We start from the raw sequence: 19,827 nt of genomic DNA, 5'->3' as shown, positions 1-19,827 counted from the left end.
ATCTCGACTTGACGAATCCTGTCACGGATGCAGCCTGAGATGTGTCCCATCACTTCTTCTTCTTTTTTTCTTTCTTCCTCAAGCACTTCCATTGCTAATTGCCGGTTTCACTTCCCCTCTTCAAAGCCTTGCCGGCACATCCTTTTCTGAAACACGGATGGAGTCCTTGTAGGAATTTTATTTATTTATTTATTTTTGCGCGAGTGTCCGACCGACCCTTGCTAAACCTGCATGCTTGCCGCACTATTTATGTCCTGGTTGTGATTACTGCATTCACACAACTTCTATTGGACACGGGATGACTGGCTGTACTTTTTATAGGCTGTGGCTGGTGTGGCACTGATTGCTTAATGATGGTGAATCACTGTAAACTCTCGAAACGTTATTACACTCCAGTGCATTCATTTTCATACAACAAGGTGGGTGGCATTATTATTGTTATTATTTTAAATTTTTGACAGGATATCAGGTTCGTAGTGGAGCAGCATTCCTCGTATTTCTCTCTTAAACCAACTTTTCCCACATCGTTTCCTCAATTTTTTTCCCCATGGTGTATTTTTTTTTGTTAATTATTTTTGTGGATTTTGTAATGAATGAATCTGAAGAGTGTTTGGCATTCTTCAATGGTTTGAATTTATTGAGAGCCACAAATCGTGATAATCGCATGTGTTGAGAGGAGGCACTGGAGAGAAAACATTTACAGTATAAAGCAATGTTGTTGTCACCTTTTCTCATTAAAGGAAGGGCCCAGCAACTCCTTACCTATCCCAACACCATCAAAGTCATTTCAAATTGTATCCTCAAGGCATTGTACCTGAAAATTACTGCCTCATTTGCTAAGGCTTCATCTGATGACTGCTTTGTTTCATACTGGAACATTGGTAACTCGTTTATGCCTGGTGTTGGCTTATTGGTTATATAGGGTGGTGCGCTTGGGATCCGAGGATCCTGAGTTCAAATCCCACTCAGCTGTTGAATTAATACCAGGTGGGGTTAACTCTGCCGGTCATCCTTCTGAGGTCGGAAAAATGAGTGCCAGCTTGCTGGGATCCTGTGTCGGAGTGGTGACCCGTCTAGGATTGTGCCCAATAGCCAAGGGGACTGCTTAGGCAGCACCAACGCTCTGCACAGAGTATGGTCCCAATGTATGGATGGATGATAACTAGTTTATTCACCCATCAAGGACTGGTGATGAGATTAACTAGTGTATGATATGATGGGAGGGCCATACAACAGCAGCAACAACAAACAAGCCGGTGATGGACTAAATGTACGAGGACAACAACAATCCTGTGCCGCACTGATATAAACGACGACAATCCTGCAACGGGTGGGCTTGAAGTGCTTCCTGTTGGAATATCATGATGTCCTCAGGCAGAACGAACGCTTTGACAAGTCTACTTGCGTCTTGGGCAAAAGGAATAAAGGTTGGAAGCAAATTAAGATGCCGTAAGTACAATTGCAAAACATTCTTAAGTATGCTTACGAGGTTGTGTGGCGATGCACTGAGCATTGAGAGGGGACATCCCAATCGGGAGAGACACCATCATATTGTTGCGGTTCTCGGAACCACATGCATACAACAGATAGGTTTCCCAAGACGGTTATGCCATTATTATACATGTAGATAGTTCCCTCCATTTTGTTTAGTGGGACAACTGGGAGTGCGTAGGGATGGTCTAATAGTTAGGGTTGCTTAATCATTTTCTTTTCATCCCCACTCTTCTTCTTTTCTTTCCTGGTATAAATCAGTCACGTGCGCTTTCGCAGTCAGGTGGGCAAACTGCCGCGCCGCCGCCGTGAAGGATCTGCTGTATCCGGAGTCTCGTTCCCAGATGAACCCGAAACCCGACATGTGCGGCGAGTCACGTACGCTTTCGAAGGATCCGCTGTATCTGGAGTCTCATTCCCGGGCGAGCCCGAAACCTGGCATGTGTGGCGAGTGACGTGCGCTAGGTGCTGGACTGTCGATTTGAGCTTCCAATAAGCTGGGGAGAATTGCCGATTGCATTGGAAAGGCATGCAAACAAATATGGTGTTTTTCACAGCAAGACAATCCACGGTACCCTCTGCCCTGCTTGCCCCTCGTCTCGTTTACCACAGCGTACCGTCCTTCACCTGACAGGACGTGCGGTCCACGATGACCCGAGATTTCAGAGCAAACACCCCGGGATCCGCAAGCGGCTCCGATGGAGGATACATGGTCGGTCCGAGAGGTTCTCCGGAAGACCGTGGGTTCATGGTCGGTTCACCCGAGGACAAGGGGTTCAGACCCGATGAAGATTTGCTTGTGATTCGCGTGCCGATTTAGGTGTGGGCGATTTGTGTCGTCTTGTGGAGTCGGAGCGAGGTGTGTTCGATGTTTGGGATGGCGTTGCCGGAAACGAAGTGAGGCGGTTTCCGGCCCAAGCTGGTGGGCCACGTGAGGGGTCGGGGCCAATCGAAGCGCCCGATTCGGGGGATGACGTTGGATTCGGCATGGCCCCTCCCCCAAGCTTCGGGCCCGATAAAAGACGGAGAAGTTCCTCCGTCTTGTGTGTGTGTTTTCACGCGGTGTGTTCCTGTTCTCGCCTCCTGCTTCTCGTCTCCGCCCACGCCTCGCCTCGTCCACCCGCCTGCCTGGTCCTGCGCACGACTCCACCCTCGCATTCTGGACTTAGCTCTGCTCCACTCAAGCTCCTCCTTTACGAGCACAGTCTACACACGTGCGGCTTGGGCCAGAGACAACACGACTACTGTCGGGTACCGCACCACGGAGCATCCCCCCCGAAACGTATTGGTGGCGCGACGTGCCATCGGGCGCCCAGGTACCGAGAGCATAACCTCAACTCCCTCCCTCCCTGGTTGCAAAAGTCCCTTCTCATCGGGGTTTCTTTTTCTGAGTGTGCTGGTGCCTGTCTACAGGCTCTCAATATTTGTGGCTCTCGATTTGTGGCTCTCAATAAGTAAGTCTGTAGAAGATCATTATTGTTGTAACTGTTATTAATTTCGCGTCAAGTCTGCTCTGTGTCTGCTTTCGTAAGTTGCTTGTATTATTTTCACTCCACACCTCTCTACCCTATCTCTGCATAACATACCCCAATAAATCTTTACTGTGCCACATAGTTTTCCTCGCCCATTGTAAATAAATTATCATTATTGGTAATGTTCCCTGCTCGTTTTTATCTTTTCTCCCATTGGTCCAGCATGGTCCGAATCCGACTCGAGCCAGGACTTTATTCCCAACGATGCGTTCATTTTCGCCGGTACGTCCTTGGCAGTGTCGCTTGGTTGTATCTGATCCAGTAGAGTGATCCGGTTTGTACAAGGCGTACCGAGGGCATGGTTCCCCGGTATTTAAATCAAGTGATTAATTAGGTAACCCAATTAACCCATAGACGGGAGGACCTGAGGTCACGCGGTTGAGTTATTGGCATCCACGGTCGGTTAAGCGACCCGCCGCATGACTTTATTATCCGTGTGCGACGGCCTACAATTCTGAGTAGTCTGGTGGGAATCGACATAGCTTCCCCCACCTAGTGGTCTTCTCACCCGACCCCTGGCCCACAACAATATTACTTATGTCCATGTCTGCCTGATTCAAAATAATTTTCACAAAACTGATACCCTTAAACGACCCTGCTATAATTGCTATTGTACAAGTAATAAAATGCATATTACCTCTGACTTCCTCATTTCAAGTTGTCAGTTTTGACTTTGGTGTCTGTTCTAGTCACTCCACATCAGTGTTGCACCTCCTGTTGATCTTGCCAACGCATGGATGTAATCCTCGTATCTGAAAAATTTTGTATCCCTTTGGACATCAGGTTTTGCCACTGTTCGGTACCAAGTTTTTACTTTGTGGTGGCATCTAAAAAAAACTCCATGACTCATGGCTCGGTAAGTTTTCAAATTTTAGCAAGTGCCATGTTTACATCCTGCTGCACGTCTGTTTCTCTGGACAATCATTTTCATCTCATTGTTCGAAGCACACATTGAAAGTCTATATTGGGGTCTCTTTATTTGTAGCCGACTCGCAACAGACATGCTCCAGACATCTCGAGCCACGGTATTGTCACTTCTACACGTTATCCACAGCCTTATCAATGTGCTCCTATCTTGAACACCAACCTTAAAATACCGTAATAGCAGAACGCCATTTTGGCCCTTTTGCATCCACCATTGCACTTGAAATCAAACCTCATGATTATCAACATTCTTTCGAGTGAACGTGTATTTGATTGTGATTGTATTAAGAATTTGACGAGCTGGTTGCATCATCTACGGTCACTTGTTAGCAGTCGATGTGCTTTGCTATAGAATGCCATTCTCCTGTCATGATACTTTCAGTTTGGCAGAAGTATGTCGATCGTGGCGTTTGTGGCATTGGGAGTGTGAGGGTACCGTGACCACAATGATGCACGTGTCGTGCACATGCCCACAGCCAACATCTTGTGAATCAAGAGGCCTTGTTGAAAGACTTTTGGCCTGTTCCTCATAAACATTTTGACACCGTTGAAGGGGAAATCGTCTGTTTGCACTGGCGCTAACTTTGTGCTTCTTTTGATGCTTTGTGAGCTGGATGGGCAGTGATGCTTGGGACTGCTCTTGGTTTGTTTCTACTTTTTGTTTTGTTTTGCAGATTTCAATTACATACATTTGAAAAGGGGGAAAATAAATGCAATCAATTATCCGGCGGAACATTTTAAAAACAAAATGGCCACAACAACGGAAGCGGTATAAGTTACTAATGGATGTATTATTAGAGAAGTAATTGTTTTAAGTTTTATATTGTTCCAGCAGGAGCACCTGGTATTGCCTGGTCTGTTTTTTTTGTGGGGGCCTAAGACACTTTCCTGCACCCACTAATGAATGGGGTTGGGGATCATTTAGTATTATCTTTCATATAGCTACAAAAGCTATTATCAGGCACTGCAGAGCAATTTGTTTTAATCAAACTTTTCTTTTTTTCAAAATTTTCAATTTTTGTTGCTTAAAACACTAATGCTGAACCTCTGAAAGTTTGATGAAGATCCGTTCAGCCATCTCTGAGGAAAATGGCGACAGACAGACAAACGGCCGTCTTGTCTTGTAGGTTTTAACAAATTGGATGATATTTGGAATCGAACCTCAACAAAGTGTTTTGAATTACCATTGGTCAGCATTTCTGGTTTCCATGTTACAAAGCTGTAAAGTTTTTGTGTAGGTCGTTTATTTAGATTTCCATCCTGTTTCATATGTTGCTTTTACTTGCTGGATGCTTGAAATGGATTGGGGGGGGGGGGGAGGGTGATGAAATTTTTTTGGATGCAATTTTATTTTATTTGAAATGCAATGATTTGATTTGATTTCTGTTTGTCTGACTTTTTGATTAACTTCCTTGTGTAATTGTTTTTGTCTGTAGTGATCTGAGGCTCAGAGAGTAGGTTGTACATATGTGATGTGCAGTACATGGACATTACGAGACATTAGTGTTCTCGTTACGTGCACAGTTGGGAGTAAGAACACACCCCCCCCCTCTTCCATCCTTTATTTTTAAATTGGTTCATCCGTGTCGTACATAAAGGTAAGCATCACGTCTGCATACATGCTTTGTGTATGTGCGTAGAAAGTCACGGCGAATGAATACATGCTGCGCATGCCTTTCATGTCCTTCCCAAACACGTGACAGCGCTTTGTTTTCCAATGGTATACGTAGACAATGGATATATTCTCAAGGTGCAGGTGCGATTCTAGATCCCAACGTCATGAGTTATGGACTGGTGAAAAAATAACCAAACAGGTGAAGTTGAGTTCTACAATATTCTCATTTATAAAAATAAATAAATAAATAAATAAATAAATACCATAGTGCAGACAATTGTCTTGAAATATAATGACTACCTTTTTTGCAGCTGCTCTAGGTAACGACAAAGATGTTGCTGTTACCACCAAACCAAAAGATACCTGCCACGTCTTAGTGGGTACAATAATGTTTGGATTGCTCTACCAAACCTAATTTCAATCAAGGACAGTGGTTAACTTGTTCATATCATGTATAACTTGACTTATCATGTATAACTCGTAGTTCTCCTTTCTGTCTTGACAACACTCGTATGTTGATTTTTTTTTTTTCACCACTTGTACAACTTTCAATGTAATTATTTGAATTGCTTTTTTATTCACATCACCTCTCCTAGTTTGCCGTGAACCTGTTTCGCACACTGCCGCCCTCCTCGAACCCCACTGGTGCCGAATTTGACCCAGAAGAGGATGAGCCTACTCTTGAAGCTGCCTGGCCACACCTACAGGTATCAACATTGAATCGGTGCCGAACCATTTCCATCTCCTGTTCGTTTGCTTCTTCTTTCTGGAGAGAGGAAAATTGCAGTTTTGTTTTGAGACACCCAGCTATGTAATAATATTTCTGCATAATATGCATCTGAACAGGATATGTCGTCTGACTGGGCTCATCATTGAGTTGTTACCTGCGCCACCGAAGGTGGATGGAGGTTATGTTTTCACCCATGCTTCTCTGTCTGTTTGTTTGTCTGTGAGCACAATATCTCAAAAGGATTTGGATGGAGTTGGATGAAACTTGGTGGACAGGTTGGGTGTGTGCTTTTTGATTAGATTTTGGTGAAGATGAATACGGATCCAGATCCGATAAAAATTTTTAAAGTGATTCTTCACCATTGAGTGATGGGGCTAAAGATGATATCTCAAAAAGTTATGGATGGATTCGACCAAAACTTAGTGGATAGGTTGGGTGTGTGACAGTTATGAATTGTTTCGATTTTGGTGAAGATCTGAATCTTCTCGATTGAGAGATGGAGCCAAAAACTATGTATTGCATGATACATAAAAAAGTTGTGGATGAGTTGTGACAAAACTAGGTGGATGGGTTGGTTAGGTGACGAGAACAAGCCGATTCGATTTTGGTTCAGGTCCGGATCCAGATCCAGATCCAGTCTCTCAGGTTCATTCAGCCTGGCGGAGGTATGCGCTCTACTGAGTACCGTTTTGGTTGAATCTGCATTCGATTTTTTTTCTTTTTTTAATGCAAGAGTGAGATTGATGGAAGAGTAAGGTGGAATTGACAATGGGTTAGCAGGGCACCAATATGGCACAACCAGCAAGAGAATGAATGAATAGGAAAGGAAGAGATGGGAGAGGAAACACTGAAAACAGCAAATAAGAGGGTTTAGGTATGAAGGGTTAATGGGGGTAATAAAAATCATGAATCAGGATAGGTGGTTACTGGAGGTGGTGGTGCACTGCCTGCTTGAAACCATGGCAGAGGGAAGAGTGTCAAAGAAAGGCTTCTGGAAGATGGTTCCATAGATTGGAGAAGTGAGGAGTAAAGGAGTCTTCTCGTGGCTGACCATGGTGTGACAGAAATAGATAGGTGTGACGATCCTTCCAGAGCGATAGAGTGAGACAGTGATTTTTTTTTCTTCCAGGATTTAATGATATGTTCCATTTATCAGACCAGCATCCAATAAATTCCTGATCAACATAGAGTGATGCAGCTGCATTCTGCTTAGCAGTGGGATGGAAGTACCATACAACACAATGTGGAGTCATTTGCAGAAGGAAGGGAGGGTTTTCGAGAGCATCACAAAGTTCATTTGTGAACAAGACCGGACCCATGACACTGTCTTGGGGACCTCCACCCACACCCTACCTTGGGGGTCCTCCATTCACTCCCTGCCTCAAAACCTCTCTCGTTTCCTTCTTCTATTCCTCAAAACGACCACAAATAGTAATAATGAAATATTATTCATTACTTCTACTCATTTCTAGCTCATTCCTGAAATAATTTAGTCTCAAAACTATTCCCCCCCCCCCCACTCATCTCCACTTTCCTTCCTCCTCCCTTCTGACTGCCAACACGATTCTTTTGAATGACAGTTTTAAAATGTTTCATCTCCCTATGCTCTCATTTTGAAATATCCTTCTCAACTACCGCAGCCTCATCTTCCATTCCTTTGTGTTTCATTCCTGAATGGTTTGTAAACCTGCGCCTCATCCCCGACCGCGTTCAGACAGCACTGTCTTGCTTCATGCTTAAACCAACCTTCCTGACACCCCAATCCTCATGACAGTCTTCATTTATCTGCCCTTGGAATTCTCAAATTACTTTAAGCCTATTTACTTTAAGCAAGCAAGGTTATGGTACCCCATTCTCCATATATACATACACAAGAAAATGTGAAATTTCCAAAGCATTAAACTTATCTTTTTCTACTGTTTGGAGAATTATATTGATAGAACAAAAAGTTTAGGAACGTGCCAAAATTAACTAGCTTCATTGAGCAATATGATTTAATGCATTCCCTGCTTGACATTGTACCCTGTCCCCCAGAGGGACTGTTTATCCATAGCGTCTGCCAGATCTGTGTCTATTTTCGGAGGTCTTGTGAGGTGCTCTACAGGGAATCAAAACAAATCTGGTGAAAAACGGACGTTTTGTAATGAAGTTGTAACATTTGCGTGGACTGTAAACCATTGTACCATGTGACGCATGCACAGATGAGCAGGCAACGTGGCGGATTATCTGCAATGTTTATTTCATGGGCAATTAAACTTTGCGATGTCTCCAGGATTGTTCTTCGTTAAACAGTAACTCTTGTGGATAAAGTCATTATTTGAACGAATTCATAGAATTTCTTTAACTGCTGTGGTACGGTGAATACTGGCTTTGAAGTTGAAGGGATCCTATGTGGTATGCATGCTTGGTGTTGGCTTAATGGTTTGGGTGATGGGCTTTGGATCCTTGGGTTTTGAGTTCAAATCCCGCTTAGCCGTTGAATTAATACCAGGTGGGGTTGACTCTGCCTGTCATCCTTCCGAGGTTGGCAAAATGAGTGCCGTCTTGCTGGTATCCTGTGTCGGAGTGGTGACCGGTCCAGGATTATGTGCAATAGCCCAGGAGACTGCTTCCGAAGCACCAACACTCTGTACAGAGTATGGTCCCCATGGATGGATGGTGTGCAGCCACAGCCTGGCTTGCTGTTCCTTATCAACCATTTCATTGGAGTGCATGCTTGAGTGCTTAAGCCACTTGCCGAGCACCCTGCAGTCGTAGAGGTACAGTTTGTGTCCCTATCGGGATGTACAGTCGGCAGTTGCTACAAGGTAGAGGTACATGATTTACAAAGGTCATATGGTTTCTTTTTGTGTGTTTTAAAGCAAAATATATTTGATATTTATGGAAATGCCTTTCTGATGACCTGGACATTGTGTGCATTCCTCAGATCCGATTCTGAAATCCACAACATATATATATATATATATATATATATATATATATATATATATATATATATATATATATATATATATATATATATATATATATATATATATATATATATTGTTGTGGTTGACGAAATTCGCAAACCACCATTCAGGTCCCTTAGGTGAGATATCTCTGTAAGTATATGTGTAGTTAGGCCCAAACCCGTTGTTTAGAGGGAATAAATGTCATTCATGCGGGCTGCGACCCTTTTAGATAGCCGTTTTTCTTTTACTATCTTTATTTTGGACCAGCCGCCATTACTACCATTACCACCATTACTACCACCACCAACCACGTCTCAACAGCCATCACACAACAACCACCAGCCGCAACGCCGCTTCACAACAACAACAACGCCAACAGCCACGACCTTTACCGTCACAACTCGCCCTCGCAACCATCGCATCACCGCCATTTCCGCGCCGCTTGTGGGCGCCGATCCTGGACTCGTGCAGGGCGCGCACCGAGCAGCGGGTGCAAAGGCGCCGGCCTTTCCGAAGCAATCGGATCAAAAACGACTCACGCCCACTTCTGTTCCGTCCTATCGGCGAGCGTGGGGCGATTTGGCCCCGCCTCCAGGTGCGTCGGAGTGTGGTCGCTATATGCAAATTCATGGATCAAAAAGCATTCACGCCCACTTTTCCTCGGTCCAATGGGGAGCCAGTTAGAGGTGAAGGGTCGGAGGTAAAGGGTCGAAGGTGAAGGAGCGAGGCCACGGGGCATATAAGGGGCAGTTCGCAGTCGGTGGAGTTGGGAAGAAGAAGCAGTAGTAGTCAGTCAAAGCAGTTCGGAGTCGGTGGAGTTGGGAAGAGCCAGTCAAGAGAGGAGTCGGAGAAGGCAGTTGGACGGAGCTGTGGAGAGTTGGAGAGGTGGCGGCGGCGAAGGCAGTCGAGGGGGTGCTCGTGTCAGAGTCGGGGAGCTGCGGAGAGGAGAGGCCGGTAACGCGACCGAGGTCGTGGTGGAGACGCTCGTCGCGGGACCCGAGCCAGGGAGATATCCTCCTTCCCCCGAGCATCAACAACCCCCTCCTGTTTCCCCCCGCGCTGAGATAGTGCGAGAAGGGGGCCCCGTTCCCACCCCATTCCAGACACGGTCCGTGAGGCCCTCGGAGTCGGGGCGCCACCGCCATTTTGCGGCTCATCATCAGACGGGTAGGCCCGACGCGGTCTCGGCCCCTGGCCGTCTGCCCCCTCATAGTGGAGGGTGGTCCCTTTTTCTTTTGCTTTGAGTATATGTGTTGTCGGCGCCGTCTGTGAAGTAAAACTGTATAAGTGTTGCCGTGTGCTCGGTAGTCGGTGGTATATCTGCATTGTGTTTTGCTTTTACATTTGCTTTTTGTGTATTATTGTGTGTTTCTTCTTCTTTTACATTTGCTTTTGGTGTAATTGTACATGTGTGCTTTCCGTTCATCGCGAAATAAATGTGCTTTATGTTGAACTGTTTTCCCGTTTCGCTTCGTCTTTTCCTTTATTGAATCTCCATCTTACTTCACGTAAAGGGTTGGTCTTGGGCTAAAACGCCCGATAATTAATCGAACCGTCCAGGTTGACGATAACACCGCTCGGTTATCCCGATAGTACGGAACGGGTCGCTTAAAGTGGCCCGTGTCCGAAGTCGACCTGCGGCGAGGTGCGATCGCCCGGTCTACCCTCCGTGTGGGTACTTAGGTAGGTCGAATTTGGCGAGAAACCCTATCCCACGCGGGGGGCCGATTGGCACGATCGTGGTGAGGCCGAAAGGCCCACCCGTGACTAGTTCCCGGTGTTAGTCCGAGAGGGTCACGACGGGATTGTCCGTCCGGTGGGCGACGTGCCGCGATTCGAGTTACGTGGCCGTTCGCACGCCGGCGGGCGTGAATCCGCAACTATATATATATATATATATATATATATATATATATATATATATATATATATATATATATATATATATATATATATATATATTTACACACACACACACACACACACACACATTTGAGTATGTGTAAAATGACTTCTACACTGAAAAAGAGAGCGCAAAGATGCGTTACACGAATCAAAAATATGCTAAAAGGCATCATTAGAGGCGAGTGATGCACACTCATCAATAAAATGAATAATTGCCGTCACTCCTGCTCTGCTCCTACATGGCAGTGGTGGGAGATGAGGTGAGTGGAGGCTCAACCTGATGCAAATTGAAGGTGGAGTAAACAGCTCTGTTTGGCTTCGAGCTTTTGCATACAGTACAAAGAAAGGCAGTGGTGTTATGGATTTTCTTCATTTTTTAGGGAGTAAATAAAATTCTCAAGGACAAAGAACTCTTATAACAAACTAGAACGGCTGTAGAGCACATCCCTCCACCATTTTGATAGGTTTTACATTTTTGTATCCCAGTAATGGGCTGGATTTAGATCCAGATCTGAATCAAAATTGAATCGGCTTGTTCTTGTCACCTAACCAACTCATCCACCTCGTTTTGTCATTCTTCCAACTTTTTAAAGATATCATGCTATATATCATTTTTGGCCTCATTTCTCAATAATGAAGAATCACTTGGAAATTATAAAATTCTAGTTTCTGGATCTGTGTGCGGATCTTCACCAAAATCTAATAATTTTGTCCTTGTCACACCCCAAACTCTCCACCAAATTTCGTCCGAATCCGTCCACAACCTTTTGAGATATCCTGTTCACAGGCAGACAGACAGACGGATAGGAGTGAAAAACGTAACTTCTGTCCATCCACCTTCAGTGGCGGAGGTAATTAGTGTTCTACAGGCAGTGTTCAATGAGATACTGCATTACTGGAAAATAGGTGTGCAGCATTTACATAATATGCTAGGTGTTGGCTTTATGGCTAGGGTGGTGGGCTTGGGATCATCGGGTGCTGAGTTCAAATTCTGCTCAGCTGTTGAATTAATACCAGGTGGGGTTAACTCGGCCTGTCATCCTTCCGAAGTTGGCAAAATGAGTGCCAGCTTGCTGGTATACTGCGTCGGAGTGGCGACCCATCCAGGATTGTGCCCAATAGCCAAGGAGACTGCTGAGGTAGCACCAACACTCTGCACAGAGTGTGGTGACAATGGATGGATGGATTTACATAATGCATTTATGTGAGGACCTCTGTTCCATGTGGCGTGTGCATTGTACATCACGGTGCTCGTGCTGAGATAGCTGAAAGTGAGAGCGAGAGAGAAATGAGAGCGAGAGATGAACCTTCAGAGTTTAGGCTTTATTCCATTTGATTAGAGCCGCTTCTGTGGGCACACCGGGGAATACAGGTTCAGCTAGGAGTACATAAGCAGTAACGTATACATGTGCAGTTAACCATTGCAGACAATCCGCGTAAGCACGGAGTTCGATATAATCTCCATTCTCACCAGTCAATGAGCACCTTCAGTTAACGAGCATCAAGTGGACAGCCGATGTCAATAGCAATGCCCCGGGGACAATCACTCGTGCCGCAGAGACCTCCCCTTATACGCGAGACGCACAACATGTGATCCCGCGTCATGTCCCTCAATTCACGTTAATTCACCACATTCTCCCCACCTTTAAAATGTAACTAGGGGCCCATCTTACACACCATGATTGCTTTAGCACTATAGGAGTATACATTTCAAGCAACGCGGACTAATAGATCTACAGAAGCATACATGCCAAGCAGTGATTATTTTGAGTTGTAGGAGCATGGAAATGAGCATCGATATATGATATAATGGGCATATAGGAGCATGAGCAGCGAGAATGCCGATAATCCCCTTTACAGATTGAGTCGTCGAGGGGGCCTTATTCGTCGACCTCTCCGGGAGTAAACGGCAGTTTCACTTGAGGGAGACTCCCGATCCTCTTGGTGAGCCTCGACTTGTGCCGGGGATGACTCCTCGATCGCTCTCGGGTGGAACGCGGCAGCCCCGTCGCCTGGCGGAGTTCCTGGGGGGGAAATGTCAGAAGGAGGAGTGCCAGAAGGTGGTGTACCGGCGGGAGGAGTACCTGAGGGAGCCAGATGGTGAACCGACACAGTGGTCTCCCTGCCATCCGGGAGCCTGACATGGGCATACTCTGGATTAGTGTCAATGAGTTCGACCCCCTCCACCAGCGGTTCATACTTGCTTTGTCGTACCGGGCGTTTCATGAACACTGTACCGGGGTGGGTCAGCCAGTTGGGCACCGTTTGACCGTCAACATAACGTCGTTGGTGAGTAAACATACGTTCGTGAGGAGTGGCATTTGTGGACGTGCAGAGCAAAGAGCGTATGGAATTCAGAGCGTCGGGAAGAGTAACCTCCCATCGCTCGGGGCCCAGTCCTCTCGATTTCAGCGCCAGAGTTACGGCTTTCCAAATAACTCCATTATACCGTTCCACCTGCCCGTTTCCCTGTGGGTTGTAACCCGTCGTTCGACTAGTTGCTATGCCGTGCTCTAATAGGAATTGTTTTAGCCCGGCCGACATGAAACACGGCCCTCTGTCTGAATGTATGTACGAAGGTCTCCCAAACATAGCGAAGAGGTCAGAGAGACATTTTACGACAGTGCCCGAGGTCATATCCGAGCACGGAAACGCGAAAGGGAACCTTGAATACTCATCAACAACGGTGAATATGTATCTGTTGTCTGTTTCGGTCGGCAGGGGCCCTTTGAAGTCGATGTTTAGTCTCTCGAAGGGGGAAGTAGCCTTGATCAGTCTGCCAGATGCCGCGCCATAGAATCTGGGTTTTAGTTCAGCACAAACAGGGCATGAAGCATTCATTTGTTTAATATCTTCAACAGAATAGGGAAGATTTTGTCTGCGTACGAAATGTGCCATCCTGGTTACCCCTGGGTGGCACAGAGACACATGGAGGTCTTGCAAAGCCTGACTGATTGTTGCCGAACTGTAGACCCGGGAGAAGGTATCTGCAGCAGGGTTTTCTTTCCCGGGCCGGTAAACAATGTCGTATCTGTAGCAAGCTAGGTCTATCCGCCATCTCATAATTTTTTCATTCTTAATTTTCCCGTTATTTTTCCCATCAAACATGAATGCCACGGATCGTTGGTCCGTAACGAGCGTGAAGTGGTTTCCCAGTAAATAATGTCTCCATTTCCGCAGCGCTTCAACGATGGCGTACGCTTCCTTCTCTATCGCTGAGTGTCTCTGCTCGCTTCTAGAGAGAGTTCTCGAGAAGAACGCGACCGGCCGCCCAGACTGATTAAGTGTAGCAGCTATGGCGTGATTTGAAGCGTCGGTCTCCACCACGAAGGGCACCGAGCTGTCGATCGATAAAACCACGGACTTACTGATATCATCCTTGAGATTGTGGAAAGCTCTTACGACAGCGGCATCTGGTGGAAAGTTTTTGCAATGCACTAGGGGATGTATTTTCTCGGAGTATTGCGAAATCCATCTTGCATAGTAAGCGAACATCCCGATCACCCGGCGCATTGTTTGCAAGTCCTGAGGTGGTGGAAGCTCACGGAGCGGGCGCAATCGCTCAGGATCAGGCTTAATTGTGCCGTCGGCTATTGTGTAGCCGAGAAGGTCAATTGACCTTGCCGAGAATACGCATTTCTCGTAGTTGAGAGTCAGATTATACTTTCTAGCAATGCTCAAGAATCTGTCCAGATTCCTATCATGTTCCCTCTGATCCCTACCGCACACTGTGACATTATCCACGTAAACAAAAGTGTCTTCGAGGTTTTCATCTGAGATGATGTCGTCCATAACCCGTTGGAAGCAAGCTACTCCATTCGTGACACCGAATGGTATCCTTCTGAACTGGTAGAGGCGCCGCCCTGCCTGGAATGCAGTGTAAGGTTTGTCTTCCTCTCGGATGGGAATTTGATGATAGGCGCTTCGCAAGTCGATGGTACTGAATACCTTATAATTGGCCACGCGTTCGACCATCTCATCTATGCGCGGCAGGGGTAGGCGTCGAGTTGGGTGAAGCGATTGACCGTTTGGGAATAATCGACAACCATCCGTTTCTTATGGTTCTGACTGCTGGTTACTAACACCTGTGCGCGCCATGGCGAATCGCTCGGTTCTATAATTCCCTCCTCCAGTAATCGCTTGGTTTCCGAAGTGATGAAATTCATGTCAGCAGTGGTATATCGCCGCGATTTGATCGCTATCGGTTTGCAGACCGGCGACAAGTTAGCGAACAGCTGGCGGGACGTCACCTCCGCGGTGGTCAACGCATTTAAAATTAGACGAGGCTTGCTTCCTCCAAAGGGTATTTCGACGCTCGTGTGCTGCTTGAGGACATTATGACCCAGAATTACGTCTGCGCACAAATCACGAAGCACCAGCACCTTTACATCCCGATGCGTGTACCCTTTTACGTCCAATTCAACATTGCAGTACCCTCGTACGCGGGATTGTAGTGAGGTGGCGGCCATGCATACCGTATTGTCAGTCGGGTGGATTACCCATTTCCTGCCCTTCACTAGCGAGCTGTTGACGAAACTTTCAGAGCTACCGGTATCAATCAGTGCCTCAGCCATATGCCCGTTAATTCGTACGTTGATGATAGCCTTGGATAGATTCCCCGGGGAGGCTGCAGTCAATTTATTTTGCGAGTAGAGAGCCGCAGAAGTGGGTTTATTTCTCCTTAGAGTAGATTTACATACCCTGGCATAATGCCCTTTCTTGTCGCAATTCATGCATGTGGCATCTCTGGCGGGACATTTTTGACGAGGATGCCTTTGTACCCACAAAAGAAGCATTTACCAACCGGAGCAGTTGCTGAGGAGTTTGACGAGGTCTGGGTATCCGGCTCCTCGGGTGTTTCTCCATCCCCTATGTCTGGCTGTGTCTGTGCCAGTGGGGTTCCTTGGGTTCCCATCGTAGCAGCGTTCATGAGCAGCATCGGTGTCCCAAATGACTCGGATTGCTGCTGAGCCGTATCCATCGCTCGAGCCTGATCGACTACCTTGTCAAGAGTGGGTTGCGCTTTCTCTAGTAAGCGTTGCCGTATGTGGGCTGATCTGAGTCCTTGGATGAATGCCTCCCGGGTCGCTTCCTTTCGGTGTTCCTCGGCGCTTACCGCCCGGAAGCTGCCGTCTTTTCCCAGCTGATTCAGAGCTTGCAGGAACTGATCGATTGTCTCCCCGGCTGCTTGCTTGCGTGTGTTGAGAAGATGTCGTATGTATACCTCGTTCTTGGGCTTCACGTAGAGCGCTTGCAGCACCTCGATCGCTGCTTCGTAAGTGTCGCACCCCGAGAAGAGCCTGTACACGCCGGGCGAGACATGATTCACGAGAGCGGCAAATTTGTCAGCTCCCTCCGCGATGATGGTCAGATAGTGTGAGAAGGAACAGAACCAATGTGACCATTTCATTTCTGCGTCAGTCGCGTTCGGGTCTGCGTCGAACCTCTCTGGTTTGTAGATCTTGTCCATCTTTGGTTGAGAGAGCCGAGAAAATTAAATGGAATAAATTGAAATGAGAGCGAGAGATGAACCTTCAGAGTTTAGGCTTTATTCCATTTGATTAGAGCCGCTTCTGTGGGCACACCGGGGAATACAGGTTCAGCTAGGAGTACATAAGCAGTAACGTATACATGTGCAGTTAACCATTGCAGACAATCCGCGTAAGCACGGAGTTCGATATAATCTCCATTCTCACCAGTCAATGAGCACCTTCAGTTAACGAGCATCAAGTGGACAGCCGATGTCAATAGCAATGCCCCGGGGACAATCACTCGTGCCGCAGAGACCTCCCCTTATACGCGAGACGCACAACATGTGATCCCGCGTCATGTCCCTCAATTCACGTTAATTCACCACATTCTCCCCACCTTTAAAATGTAACTAGGGGCCCATCTTACACACCATGATTGCTTTAGCACTATAGGAGTATACATTTCAAGCAACGCGGACTAATAGATCTACAGAAGCATACATGCCAAGCAGTGATTATTTTGAGTTGTAGGAGCATGGAAATGAGCATCGATATATGATATAATGGGCATATAGGAGCATGAGCAGCGAGAATGCCGATAATCCCCTTTACAGATTGAGTCGTCGAGGGGCCTTATTCGTCGACCTCTCCGGGAGTAAACGGCAGTTTCACTTGAGGGAGACTCCCGATCCTCTTGGTGAGCCTCGACTTGTGCCGGGGATGACTCCTCGATCGCTCTCGGGTGGAACGCGGCAGCCCCGTCGCCTGGCGGAGTTCCTGGGGAAATGTCAGAAGGAGGAGTGCCAGAAGGTGGTGTACCGGCGGGAGGAGTACCTGAGGGAGCCAGATGGTGAACCGACACAGTGGTCTCCCTGCCATCCGGGAGCCTGACATGGGCATACTCTGGATTAGTGTCAATGAGTTCGACCCCTCCACCAGCGGTTCATACTTGCTTTGTCGTACCGGGCGTTTCATGAACACTGTACCGGGGTGGGTCAGCCAGTTGGGCACCGTTTGACCGTCAACATAACGTCGTTGGTGAGTAAACATACGTTCGTGAGGAGTGGCATTTGTGGACGTGCAGAGCAAAGAGCGTATGGAATTCAGAGCGTCGGGAAGAGTAACCTCCCATCGCTCGGGGCCCAGTCCTCTCGATTTCAGCGCCAGAGTTACGGCTTTCCAAATAACTCCATTATACCGTTCCACCTGCCCGTTTCCCTGTGGGTTGTAACCCGTCGTTCGACTAGTTGCTATGCCGTGCTCTAATAGGAATTGTTTTAGCCCGGCCGACATGAAACACGGCCCTCTGTCTGAATGTATGTACGAAGGTCTCCCAAACATAGCGAAGAGGTCAGAGAGACATTTTACGACAGTGCCCGAGGTCATATCCGAGCACGGAAACGCGAAAGGGAACCTTGAATACTCATCAACAACGGTGAATATGTATCTGTTGTCTGTTTCGGTCGGCAGGGGCCCTTTGAAGTCGATGTTTAGTCTCTCGAAGGGGGAAGTAGCCTTGATCAGTCTGCCAGATGCTGCGCCATAGAATCTGGGTTTTAGTTCAGCACAAACAGGGCATGAAGCATTCATTTGTTTAATATCTTCAACAGAATAGGGAAGATTTTGTCTGCGTACGAAATGTGCCATCCTGGTTACCCCTGGGTGGCACAGAGACACATGGAGGTCTTGCAAAGCCTGACTGATTGTTGCCGAACTGTAGACCCGGGAGAAGGTATCTGCAGCAGGGTTTTCTTTCCCGGGCCGGTAAACAATGTCGTATCTGTAGCAAGCTAGGTCTATCCGCCATCTCATAATTTTTTCATTCTTAATTTTCCCGTTATTTTTCCCATCAAACATGAATGCCACGGATCGTTGGTCCGTAACGAGCGTGAAGTGGTTTCCCAGTAAATAATGTCTCCATTTCCGCAGCGCTTCAACGATGGCGTACGCTTCCTTCTCTATCGCTGAGTGTCTCTGCTCGCTTCTAGAGAGAGTTCTCGAGAAGAACGCGACCGGCCGCCCAGACTGATTAAGTGTAGCAGCTATGGCGTGATTTGAAGCGTCGGTCTCCACCACGAAGGGCACCGAGCTGTCGATCGATAAAACCACGGACTTACTGATATCATCCTTGAGATTGTGGAAAGCTCTTACGACAGCGGCATCTGGTGGAAAGTTTTTGCAATGCACTAGGGGATGTATTTTCTCGGAGTATTGCGAAATCCATCTTGCATAGTAAGCGAACATCCCGATCACCCGGCGCATTGTTTGCAAGTCCTGAGGTGGTGGAAGCTCACGGAGCGGGCGCAATCGCTCAGGATCAGGCTTAATTGTGCCGTCGGCTATTGTGTAGCCGAGAAGGTCAATTGACCTTGCCGAGAATACGCATTTCTCGTAGTTGAGAGTCAGATTATACTTTCTAGCAATGCTCAAGAATCTGTCCAGATTCCTATCATGTTCCCTCTGATCCCTACCGCACACTGTGACATTATCCACGTAAACAAAAGTGTCTTCGAGGTTTTCATCTGAGATGATGTCGTCCATAACCCGTTGGAAGCAAGCTACTCCATTCGTGACACCGAATGGTATCCTTCTGAACTGGTAGAGGCGCCGCCCTGCCTGGAATGCAGTGTAAGGTTTGTCTTCCTCTCGGATGGGAATTTGATGATAGGCGCTTCGCAAGTCGATGGTACTGAATACCTTATAATTGGCCACGCGTTCGACCATCTCATCTATGCGCGGCAGGGGGTAGGCGTCGAGTTGGGTGAAGCGATTGACCGTTTGGGAATAATCGACAACCATCCGTTTCTTATGGTTCTGACTGCTGGTTACTAACACCTGTGCGCGCCATGGCGAATCGCTCGGTTCTATAATTCCCTCCTCCAGTAATCGCTTGGTTTCCGAAGTGATGAAATTCATGTCAGCAGTGGTATATCGCCGCGATTTGATCGCTATCGGTTTGCAGACCGGCGACAAGTTAGCGAACAGCTGGGGGGACGTCACCTCCGCGGTGGTCAACGCATTTAAAATTAGACGAGGCTTGCTTCCTCCAAAGGGTATTTCGACGCTCGTGTGCTGCTTGAGGACATTATGACCCAGAATTACGTCTGCGCACAAATCACGAAGCACCAGCACCTTTACATCCCGATGCGTGTACCCTTTTACGTCCAATTCAACATTGCAGTACCCTCGTACGCGGGATTGTAGT

General features: G+C 47.1%; 2 protein-coding genes across 5 annotated transcripts in view; one reads left to right on the top strand and one right to left on the bottom strand.

The window, feature by feature from the left end:
• The window catches only part of LOC147019423 (serine/threonine-protein phosphatase 2A 56 kDa regulatory subunit gamma isoform-like), a 203,411-nt gene that overhangs the window by 66,967 nt on the left and 116,617 nt on the right, over positions 1–19,827 (top strand). For all 4 annotated transcript variants that reach the window (XM_085893885.1, XM_085893884.1, XM_085893887.1 and 1 more), the window contains exon 5: positions 6,159–6,269. In XM_085893885.1, the coding sequence (XP_085750011.1) occupies positions 6,159–6,269 (111 nt within the window). The remainder of the gene's footprint in view (positions 1–6,158; positions 6,270–19,827) is intronic.
• Positions 15,193–17,349, bottom strand: LOC147019425 (uncharacterized). The gene is made up of 2 exons (XM_085893883.1): positions 16,848–17,349; positions 15,193–16,724 (listed from the first exon to the last, which is right to left on the bottom strand). Exon 2 carries the CDS (start codon positions 16,619–16,621, stop codon positions 15,881–15,883), a length of 741 nt encoding a protein of 246 aa, XP_085750009.1. The 5' UTR covers positions 16,622–16,724; positions 16,848–17,349; the 3' UTR covers positions 15,193–15,880.

The sequence above is a fragment of the Eptatretus burgeri genome, chromosome 9 (assembly GCF_056783735.1).
Source record: "Eptatretus burgeri isolate ZD-2024b chromosome 9, Ebu_testis_v1, whole genome shotgun sequence".
In the NCBI taxonomy this organism is placed as follows: domain Eukaryota; kingdom Metazoa; phylum Chordata; class Myxini; order Myxiniformes; family Myxinidae; genus Eptatretus; species Eptatretus burgeri.
Note: the sequence above shows the minus strand (reverse complement) of the source record. Positions and strands in the feature narration are given on the sequence as shown.